Genomic DNA, 11154 nt, shown 5'->3' with positions numbered 1-11154 from the left:
GTCTTTGTGAAAGATCTGCTACATTATGCTTCGTATTTTAAATTTTGCATGTTTTAATATAAATTTGTATTCAAATAATTTCCATTTCAGTGTAACTTTTCAGAATTCCCTGGTGTTAGAGAACTTATTTTAGAATAGGAGATATGTCTACCAAGGAATGTTGTCCAGTATAGCCTCATTTAACTTTTCATATATTTCTGGTTCCTGGCTAACCCCAGGATGTGCAGTGTATCATTGCACATAGATAGTACAGCTCTGTGTAAACAGGAAATATTTCTAAGATGTCTTGCGTGTTTGTTAGACCCTAAAAATACGTTCTGATAAAGACTATTGTTTCTACTACCACAACTTCCTTCTCTGCTCTTGGACACTGAGTGACACTCAGATGAACTTGTCTTAATTAATACACTGCAGTAGAAAGGCCAGTTGAACAAAGCTTGAATTAGCTATTCCTTGAGAGAGGAAGTGATCTCTTTTTTCAGAACTCTGCATTAGTAACAGGGAGCTTCCAATGGCTCTTTCAGCCTAGGGATTTGCTATTTGAATGTGATTAAAATGAAGCAATTTTTGTGCAGTGCAGTTACTCTGGCAAATGATCTGCCTAGGAACTGCACTGACCTTGTCTGTTTAATTGCTATAACTTGAGAAAAATCATTGATTTGTGCATGAATGTCCCACCTCCCTTTATTACAGTGAAACCACCATCTTCCACTTCCAAGGTCTCATTTTCAGAAGTTTTTTTGCATATAATTCTGGTATCTACACTGTGGGAGCCATTCCAGTTTCACAGCTCTTGTGCTCTAGACTACTAATCTTTGTGATTTTTCTCCATAGGAAGGGGAGATAAGACAGGCTGGGTATTGCTCCATATTACTGAGAATAGGGTGGTTGTGTTTGGGGAAGTGATGGTGATGGGGGTTTTTAAGTGTGATAAAATCTCTTTTTTAGTAGAACCCTGTATGCAAAGTAAGTGCTCAAGGCAACAATTGCTGGAATGGAACAATCTTGTATACAACAGGTAAGGGAAGCATAAGAGTAATTCCAGATATGAAACACAGAATAGTGACAGGCCATTTCTTTTCAGCTGCTGAATAGAGTGGTGCTATCTGTGTCTGCTCTGGAGTGACCAGTGGTTGTTAATCACAGAATCAACTGGGTTGGAAGAGACCTCTGAGAACATCAAGTCCAACCCTTGGTCCAACCCCACTGTCCTTACTAGATCATGGCACTGAGTGCCACATCCAGACTCATCTTGATCTTATTAAGTAGGTAGGTTTTTTGACAAGCATTATCATTTGGAGTTGGTTCGTAGCAGAGCTGAAAATTCAAATTTGGCTCTTCCAAAAAGATAGAAAGAATTGTCTCCTATCAGCAAGTCTTAAAATACTCGAAATTTAGACTGATTTTTTTCCCCTCCCCCAGTCACAGGCAGGGTATCTGCATGTCTTTTGGAGAGGTGTGTGAAGGGGGTGAAAGGTCTGGCCACTCCATTAATGGATGGCATGACCATTGCAAAGCTCTGTAATTGCACTCAAACCAGTGTGCACCAGAGTATTTCTCTCATATTTGTAGTAGGAGTTTTTGTGCAGTAACATGCAGGTTAATTTCCTTTGTCATAATTAGTTAGCTACTCAAGGATTCCATTAATAATGACTTCATTATGCATCAATTTGCAGAACTTCCTGTAGTCACCATGGGGCCAATCTGTTTTCTATTGCTCTCCCTCTTGGAGGCAAAGATGAAGAATTTTTTCTCTGTAAAATCTCATGGTAGATTTTTGAAGTCTGCCGTGATTGTTTCGTGCAAATACCTCTGAAACAGCATCCGCAGTGCCTTGACTTTTCTAAGTCTGCTGGGAGTGAAGTGGAACATCAACAAGTTCACAGCAATAAACACAAACATAAATTTAGGCTTCTTGGAACTGTCCTGGCACATTGTAATTACTGGAAACTAGTCTTGAACTTAATTGTTTCAGCTCACACCTAACACTTAGTATAAATACAGAGGTTTATCTTTTCCTCTCACAACAGGGTGCTGAACAAAAGATTGCAGTTAATCAAGTTGTTCTTCTGCTATGCACCAAAATCAGAACTATCCGTACAGAACAGAGAGATTGATTAACTTTCCTGGGAAAAATGGAACTGCAGATTGAATGTATTCCTACAGGAGAAATCATCCGCGTGGTCAGTCGCAGTGGAGAACGCAAGACTGTAAGCCTGGTTTTTATTTTCCTTTTTTCCCCTTTTGTGAGTTACACAATAATCTACTTATCTCTGAAATGAGCAAGTCTGGTGCAGAAATAGGAGGGTTTGCAAAACTGGTTGATCATTAGAGTGACTGTAACTATGTTGAGAACAGTTTCTCTAGGATGGAATTAGAAGCAATGAATGTTAATATGAAGTGACTGTGAATTTAGAAATTATTAAAGTTGTATTTATTGTAGAAATACTGTAGTTACCAAAGTTGGTGTGACTTGCAGTTGGTGTTTGGCCTGGCTGTTTTAATTCTTTCAGAATTCTGGAAGCACCTTGAAAGCACAAAGGAAGAGAAAGAGCTTTCAAGAGAGTTTTTTGATCCTCTTCAGTATCAGCTGTCCATGCTGTCACTGGGTTCATGCTCTGGATGTTACAGGAAGGTTCACACACAGAGAATTTAGTGGGAGGGGGATGTATTAACGGACTATTGTGACTATCTCAGGGAACTGACTATTCTGCTGACTTGTGACTTACTGACTCCGGTTCAGGGTTTGTATGTAAGCAAATGAAAAATCCATGAGCTGATTAGTTTGACATGGTAGATATGAACAGTTAAGAAAGACACAGTACTCTCCTAAAAATGCTTTCAGTTCTCTTGGAAAGAACAGCTGTTCTGTGTAGCTTGCTTCAGAATATTTTCTAACTGGATTTATGTATTTTTAATTAGAAGAGTCTTTAGGGAAGAAACTGTAAAAACTATTTAAAATGTTTAAAAGTAGCTAAAAGCTATTTAACAGATCTTCAGCTCTGGTAGAGCCATTGTACTGAAGTGCACATCTGTGCATGTTGCTCTCGTTTCCTTGCATTGTCTGTCCAGTGACTAATCTAGAACTCGATCTGAAAATTAGCTGAGACATTTACTGTGTGGTTACACAGTTGTCAGGTAGTGTCACCTCACTTGACAGAAGCTTTCTCTGCCTCGCTGGTAGAGGAGATAGTGGCATTACGGACTTGTAATGACTGTAGAGGACACAGGCAGGACTGAATTTTCTTTCCCGAGGGAAATGGTTCCTTCAAACCTTATCCCCAAATAGCATGTGCCAGGGGCCTCGGGGAGACACCAGAGAGAGAAAAGTATCAGTTCAGCTTTCTAAAAAGTTTTAAATACTTGTTAATATGCCATAAAATGATAATTTGCTATCTTGAGCAGTCTTGTCTGCCAACTGCTGTTAGTGCTGCAGGGATGGCCAGAGCAGTGTAGTTTCTCATGTACTGTGCTTTAACAGAGGCTTAGAGTGACTTTAAACTGTCGTTCAGGCTGTTGGAGTTCAATGATGCAGAATTGCCTGTGGATCCTGAGGAGACTGCCTCCAGTGTTTCACACCTGTAGCATGAACCAGGTTGTGTATTGCTGCTCTGAGTGGACGGTGTCCTGAACTTGCTGAAGTTCACTCCCTCTCTGGGGAATCACTCCAGAGGGAACTTCCCAGGAAGATGCGCTTTTGCTGATTCCCCCACACAGGCGCCAGCGAGGAGGGAACGGTAAAATTACCATTCATGTGCGAGGTTGTTCTTGTCCATCTGGAGGACACAGGTGCGTCTGCCATTCAGGGCAACAGGAACCGCTGTGTGGAGAAGCTCATGAGCAGGGTGCCGTTGTGCCGGGCAGTGTAACGCCGGCGGTCGCAGGGGCGGCCGTGGCGGTGTCACGGCAGGTGAGGGCGGAGCGGTGCCGGTGGCCGTGGCCATGTCGCGCAGGTGAGGGCGGAGCGGTGCCGGTGGCGGTGTCACGGCAGGTGAGGGCGGAGCGGTGCCGGTGGCCGTGGCCATGTCGCGCAGGTGAGGGCGGAGCGGTGACGGTGGCCGTGCCGGTGGCCGTGTCGCGCAGGTGAGGGCGGAGCGGTGCCAGTGGCCGTGCCGGTGGCGGTGTCACGGCAGGTGAGGGCGGAGCGGTGCCGGTGGCAGTGCCGGTGGCCGTGGCCGTGTCGCGCAGGTGAGGGCGGAGCGGTGCCGGTGTCCGTGGCCGTGTCGCGCCGCGCAGGTGAGGGCGGAGCAGCGGCCCGCACCACCCCGCATGCCCGGCGCTCGGACATGCTCACTGGCGGCGCGGCGCGGCCGGGCGGGCAGTCGGCGCCGAGGCGCTCGCGGAGCCGCCGCAGGGCCCCGAGCCGCGTCCCGGGGCACCGAGTGCAGGTGAGCGGGGCGGGGGCTGGGCCGCGCCGGGGGTGGCCGTGGCCGCAGCCCGGCCGCCAGCACCGGCGCTCGGGCACGTGGCCGCGGGCGGCCCCGCTCGGGCGGCGGCGGCGGCACCGGCAGGACAGGACGGCGCCCCGGGCAGAGCGGGCGGGCGGGCCAGCAGACGCCGCTGGGGCGTCCTCCCTCCCCGGAGTCGCCGACCTTCCGGGAAACTCTTAAAAATTTCCACGGAAGAAACAAATGACCGTTTGGGAGCAGCCGGCATCCTGCGGCTGCACGGCGCGGCTCGGGCAGCCCGGAGCAGTTGCTCCGTCCCTTCCTCCCGTTCCGTGACGCTGCCGACTCCGGTAACGCCGCTCTGAGCGCGTCCCAAACGCACGGTCCGGGACGGGCTTAGCGCTCGCGTGGGGAGCCCGAGCCGAGCCGAGCCGGAGCCGGAGCCGGAGCCAGGCAGGGTGTGGCGCGGCATGCGGCTGCTCCGAGCTGAAACGTGGCCGTGACAGGGCCAGGGTTCGAGGTGTCCGCCTTACCGTGCTCGAGACGGGCTTCCTGTCCATCCCTAGCTGGAGTTACGGCTCTGTGCGTGCTGCTGAGCCGCCCCGCCTGCATAGTACTGACATGGAGGTGGGAAGAATTCTTCCTTCTTTGCCTGTGCTTGCACAGGTGCCTAAAAGCTTGAAGAAAGCACGGTGTATTTAGCCCTCTTTTACTGGTGGAGATCCTGTCAAACTCCATAACTTCTCCAGCATAGTCCACAGGTCTGAATCCCCACTGAGAGTTGGGGGTCCTTGTCTCTTGTGCTACTTTCTCTGCCAGTTTTTCCCAGTTCTAATATGTCCAGAGTTAATTGCTTTAACTGACAGTGATTCATGGAAGGAATCTGACTCTGCCTGAATGAGCAACTCATTCGAGTAACTTGAATTTTCCAAGTAAACTGGATTGAGCTGCGCTCTTGTAGTTGGGAGGATTACAGAGGGAAAGTGATTCTGAGATTACAATATAGGGTATTTAATCATTCTCTTAACAGTTGCTTGAGGTGGAAGGCTTCTCTGGAACTACTTGTACATGGCAGCTGCTTAGTTTTAGAAAGTGACAGATGAGAAAAGTTGCTTGATTGGTGGGACAAGCCATGAAAGCAGAAACACATCTCAGTACTTGGAAAGAAAGGCATTTTTCTTTCATCTCCTTTTTGAGCAATAGACAATACCAGTTGTCAGCACCTTTTCAGAACTCCTTTAGAAACTGCCTAAGGCTTAAGGAAGTGATGAGTTCTTAATTTTTACAGTAGGCCCTGATATGTCAACCACTGTCATGACACTTCAGTTTTGATAGTGGATATAATCCTCTGTTTTAGGGAGGGGCTGTATAAATATGAATCTTGTCTTCTGCCTGGCAGGGACCAATGGAGTGCCAGACTGTACACATGCTGTCCTAATTTATCATGATATAAAGCATAGATTTTTTTTAAGGAAAAAAGATATGAATCATAACACAGTAAAGGAGGGAGAGATTCCGTGTGACTCAGGATCCACAGTGGGTAGTGTCTGTTCTCTTTCACATAATTAATGTCAAAGAAACTTGTAATTTATGGTACATCTTCAGGATTTATAATAATTGTGCAAGAACTTACATAGATCCTGACAAAATAATTCAAGCTAGGTAGAAAACTTTTTTAAAATTTATTTTTTTATTTGATCTCCGCCCACTGGAGGAAGGCCAATAAAGAACTGGGGGCCAAAAGTGCTCAATAACATTAAATATGGTGCATCTTTCTATGAATAAGCTCTAACTTTATGCAAAGGTAAGATAGTCTTGTTCAGATATTCAGGATGTTTCCGTTGTTTGAAGGGTCGTGTTGCTTATTACTTTGTTGGGAACCACATGCTTTCTAGGAACTAGACAAATTCCTCTACCCTTGTCAAAAGGGACAGTCTGTACCAAGTGCAGGAGAAACAAACTGCAGCAGCTGCCACAGATCCAGAGCAGGATTTAAACTATTGCTCCTGTGTTTCAGTCCACTGCCTCCCTTGGCCGAGTGCTTTTACCTGATAGGTTGGAATAGCTCCCACACGTAAAATGTTGAGGATCACTGGGCTGGAGCCCTTTGCCTGCCAGTTTGGAAAACAGTGAGTGAGGGCTGTTCACTGGGTGCCTCCAGATAACCAATACCTTTTGCAGGACAAATGTGTATTTGGGAAAACGTGATATGTTACTGGTGGTGGAGGGAACTTAAAGTGCAGTGGATTTTTCTGAGGCTGGTGTGTTCTACTGCCCTTTGTAAGTAATGCAAATGTAGCTAAGTCATTTGTCCTTTCATGCAGGCTAAAGGACAGTATAGAAAGACTTATTGGTGTGTTTCTAAAATATTACTGCGGGCAAAACCATCAGTATTGTGCTTGGGCTTTTCTGTATCGATGGCAATCACATGTGGTTAACTTTTCAGAACTGATCCAAATCGAAACTGAGTGGGCCAAACAAATGGGATTTATCTGGAGGAGTTTCCCAGCCCAGCACACTATGTGAGCGCACCAATATCTGCAGGGAGGGAGGAAAGGCTGGGATCAGGTGGGAACTGCCCTGCTGGTAGCAGCAATGCTTTGTGCTGGCATAGTGATTGCAGTTACAGTGAGTGTTTGTCTTCTGCCTGGGCTATTCCTGTGTTATGTACTGCTTTGCTGCTCTGTGACTGCGGTTGGCTTGGCCTAGGATTGCTGTCCCTGGCTTCCAGAGAAACCATACATCTGACTCTCTGTCATCTCTTCTAGTGGGTGAGGTTTGCATGGGTTGTGTTTCTCTGAGATTGTAACGCAGTTCTTTTCTGCCTGGAGGGAGCCACTGGTGCTGTGCCTCTCTGTGCCTGAGTTCAGTGATCTCTCTGCTGGAAAATACCCTGCTATGCCTTTTGTACCCTCCTCTGTATTTTTCTTGTTGATCATTTAGTGGGGTGGGTGGCCTGCTCTTCCCAGAAAGCATTAATAAAGACGTAAGTAAATGGGAAAGGCTAACAAAACTTGTTAGGGCAGAAGGTTCTGAGTGGACAAATACCAAGTAGTTTGTTGCAACTGAGTCATGTTCTGTGGGGGTGGAAGGTCTAGTGTTCCTTAAAGCTCTGTCCTATGTTGTTAAAATATTTAAACACTTTAAATACACCAAGGAGCAGCAGGGCCAGTCCTTTTTCTATTACTATATATCTCCAGTGTAGCCTGTCCTATATTAAATTTTGTGCTGGCAGGCGATAGAGGTTGATATTTAGAACTCCCCTGCCCTTCATGCACACGTGGATAGCTCTCCCTGGCAGCCTTTTTCTTTAGGAAAGCGTTTGGTCACATGTGAATGTCCAGCTAAGCTGTTCTTCCCTCGGACACTCAGCCTTTTGACGGGTACGTTGACCTTAGTCCAGCTTGGCCACCTCCCTTCCTGTAATTCAGTTCAGCAGCTGATAATAAACGAATGTAGAATGTAGCATTTGGCAGTGCCTTTGGAGTGCTGCACTGTTTGCCTTCTGGGCAGTGAGGTTCTGGAGCTGGAAGGTACAGCAGCCTGCAGTCACGGGGAAGTTTTGTTACTGAATGGGCAGTGTCATTGTTGGTGGCAAAGAATGTCGTGTCAAAATGTGTTGTGATAATTGCCAGGAAATGGATAGTCTGTGAATGACTAAAAAGTCCTCCCTAACACAGTTATGATGGCACTCAGCCTGCTGGTTGCAGGCAGACTGTGCAGTATAAGCTCTAGCTGCTTTAAAAGGCTGTGCCTTTAAATTTATTTTGGTAATTTCTTTTGGGGACACTTTTCTAGTAAAAGTTTGCCACAAAGTTTGCTACAGAGATGATTAAAGGCCTGGAGAGGAAGTCATAAGGAGTAGCTGAGGTCACTTGGTTTGTTCAGCCTGGAAAAGAGGAGACTGAGGGGAGACCTCACAACAGCCTGCAGCTTTCTCCTGAGGGAAGGTGGAGGAGCAGCCACTGACATCTCTCCGGTAACCACTGACAGGACCTGAGGATGCTGAGTCAGGGAGGGTTTAGGTTGGATATCAGGAAAAAGTTCTTCCCTTGAGGGCAGTTGGCACTGGAACAGCCTCCCCAGGGAAGTGGTCACGGCCCCAAACCTAACAGAGCTCAAGGAATGTTTTGACAACGCTCTCAGGCACATGGTGGGATTGTTGGGCAGAGCCAGGAGTTTGACTTTGATGATCCTTGTGGATCCCTTCTAACTCACAATATTCTGTGATTCTGTTATTTTACTCTATATTTCCTTGTAGTGTTCCTAAATCTGAGCAGAGATTTCACCACAGTGATGTGCTTCTGATCTCAGACAGTACCCACCGGAGGCTGCACAACAGCCTTTGGGGAGGGGCTCTAAGACTGCAGGGAGGAAACCCTTGTGCCTGAGCAGCTGAGGCCACGTTTCATTAGCCAGAGTGATCCCTGGGGCCTTATGCCAGCTGACAATCACCAGGTGTATTTGGCCATCTTAATAATGAAGAGAAGGATTATGGAAGGAGCAGTGTTGTCAGAGGATTTTGATGAGCTTACAGTGGCATTTTGCTTCGTTATTATATACTCAATATTTCATGGTTGTCTTTATGTCTGTTTTCATTGCCAGTTGCTGCCTGGTCTGGATGGGATATTCCTGTCCAGGAAAGAATCACTTTACTTCAAAGTTACAATGACGAACTGAGAACAGAAAAGGGTAAACTCAGCCATCTCACTGTGCATATTGTTCATGGCTGAAGGGTCCAGTTAAGTCAATGTCCAATTATATAATAAAGAGATAGTGATCTTTGTAGCTTTTTAGAAGATTAAATTCCACTGAAACAGTATAACTGGAACTATAGAAGTGGGAGGAAAGCTATTTTCCATCTGAAGCTGGTCTTTGTAATAGTGTTGTGAGTTGGGTTTTTTGAACTCACTAACAGTAACTAGTAACTTGTACATTATACAGCCCACACTAAGTCATTGTTTACTCAGGGAAATGACTTTCAACAGCCAGACTTGTTTGCTAACTCTTGTAACTAAAATATGCAGTTCTGTGCTTTACAAGGCAGAGCAACATAATCAACACTTTTAAAAAAGCAAAACCTGATACATACCTGCAACACTGCACTGTTGCATTGCAAGTAATGCCTCTGCAATTCAGGTTTTGATCTGCAGCAAAGCCAGAGGTGTCCAGTGGTACAATTTGGGGAGAGGGAATGTTATTGCACAAAATTATTCTTGAGATTTTCTAGAGTTGTAGTGGACCTTTAAAATTAGAGACCAGAAAGCCTTGTTCTCTGTTCACTCATCTTGTTATTTTAAATAGCAGGTTGTCTTACACTCTTAGAACTTTTGGAGTCTGTTTGAAATTGCCTCTTGTGAGGGACAGCCACATGTTTGCACTGGGAAGCCAGAAATTCTCTCTCTTAACAGAATTGGAACTTACACAGCAAAACAGGTGTTTGTTTTGCCTCATTTAAGTGAGCACTGGGTTCAGTTGTGAGCAGTTTTCTAGCTGTTCTCTGTTAGCAGAGGATTTTCTCACAGGTGTTACAGGCAGCTTTCCTACCCACCCATTACACTTGTTAAGGTTATAACAGCCAGAGTTTGTGCACCTGGTTGGGTTTTGTGATTGCACAAACGATGCCAAGTGCACACAGTGCAGCGTAATGGGGTTTTTCCATTAGTTTGTTCCTGGTGGAATGCAGTGGGGGCAGCTGATTGTGGCTGACTCTGTGTGAAAGGACAGGGAGGAGGGTTTGGACTCTTAAAATGTAATTTCTGAAGCTATTACAAATAATCTTTTTGAATTTCTGCATTTCTGAATTTTATGGTCAGTCCTCTTTATTTCCCCTTCAGAACTAGTAAGTTTTGTGTCACTAAAAAAATATTGTAACTTGAAAGAGAGGATTCCTGGCAACATGATTCCCGGAAAAGTGTAGTAATGGATAATAAAGAATTGCTCTTAAACCTGTTACATCTTTCAAAAAAGAACTAAAAAGTAACTACCACATTTCTCAAGTAAACGAAATGCTACATTTTGACTAGGGTATTCAAAATGTTGATTTCCAATTTCTCATAAATCACAATTTTTAGAGCACTTTTATTTGAAAATACAGAGGAAAACTTAAAGTCTTCTGTGAAAATGAAAGCAAATACAAAATACGTGACTTGCTAAATCCTCATTTTATTTGTGCATGAATTTGTTTGCTCTTGTAGGTGGGAGGGGGGGTCAAAAGCAAGTTCTTCAGCAAAGCAGAGTGTGTTTTGTGTGTGCCTGATCACAGCACCCTGTGGGAATGCAGATGATACTAAGCTTTAATTTTGCTGATCTATCCAGAAAGCTGGGGGATAGGAACTGGGAACAGCAGCTTATGGAGCTGTCAGCAAAGCCTGGAGCATCCGTGTGAAACTGATTTTTACCATCTCAGGATTTCTCATGTTTTGCTTTTGTACCTCCGTTAAAACAATCAGAGTACTATGAGATTCCTAGCAGGATTGGAGTTACTGAGACAAGCCAGCATGTTTCCTTGGGCATAAAACTGTGCTGTTAACACTGCAAGATGTCAGGATGGATGCTGAAGTGGTTTCTGGTCAGCTGGGGTGTAGAAGAAATCAGAGTATGAATGTGCATATCAAGGTGAGATCCTGTTGTTTGGAAAGGGAATTTACAACTTCAAGACCTTAAGGGGGTTTGAACATCATGTGCTGGCTGAGGGGATGGCAGTCTGAGAGAAAAGCAGAGGCTGAACACCTGTGGGAGCCCACAAGGAAAAGTGGAGGCTGAA

At 45.4% G+C, this 11154-nt stretch overlaps 1 protein-coding gene across 3 annotated transcripts in view; it reads left to right on the top strand.

The window, feature by feature from the left end:
* Positions 1–660: 660 nt before the first annotated feature.
* Positions 661–11154, top strand: part of MYO1C (myosin IC) — a 56481-nt gene continuing 45987 nt past the window's right edge. The window contains exons 1-2 of one of the 3 annotated variants that reach the window (XM_071575109.1): positions 661–1269; positions 2031–2210. In XM_071575109.1, coding sequence (XP_071431210.1) covers positions 2136–2210 — 75 coding nt within the window. In that variant the 5' untranslated portion in view covers positions 661–1269; positions 2031–2135. Of the gene's footprint in view, positions 1270–2030; positions 2211–3770; positions 3790–4282; positions 4389–11154 lie in introns of those variants that run through there. The other 2 variants (XM_071575113.1, XM_071575108.1) reach the window with 2 other exon arrangements.

Source organism: Pithys albifrons, chromosome 21 (assembly GCF_047495875.1).
Source record: "Pithys albifrons albifrons isolate INPA30051 chromosome 21, PitAlb_v1, whole genome shotgun sequence".
NCBI classification, from domain to species: Eukaryota; Metazoa; Chordata; class Aves; order Passeriformes; family Thamnophilidae; genus Pithys; species Pithys albifrons.
Note: the sequence above shows the minus strand (reverse complement) of the source record. Positions and strands in the feature narration are given on the sequence as shown.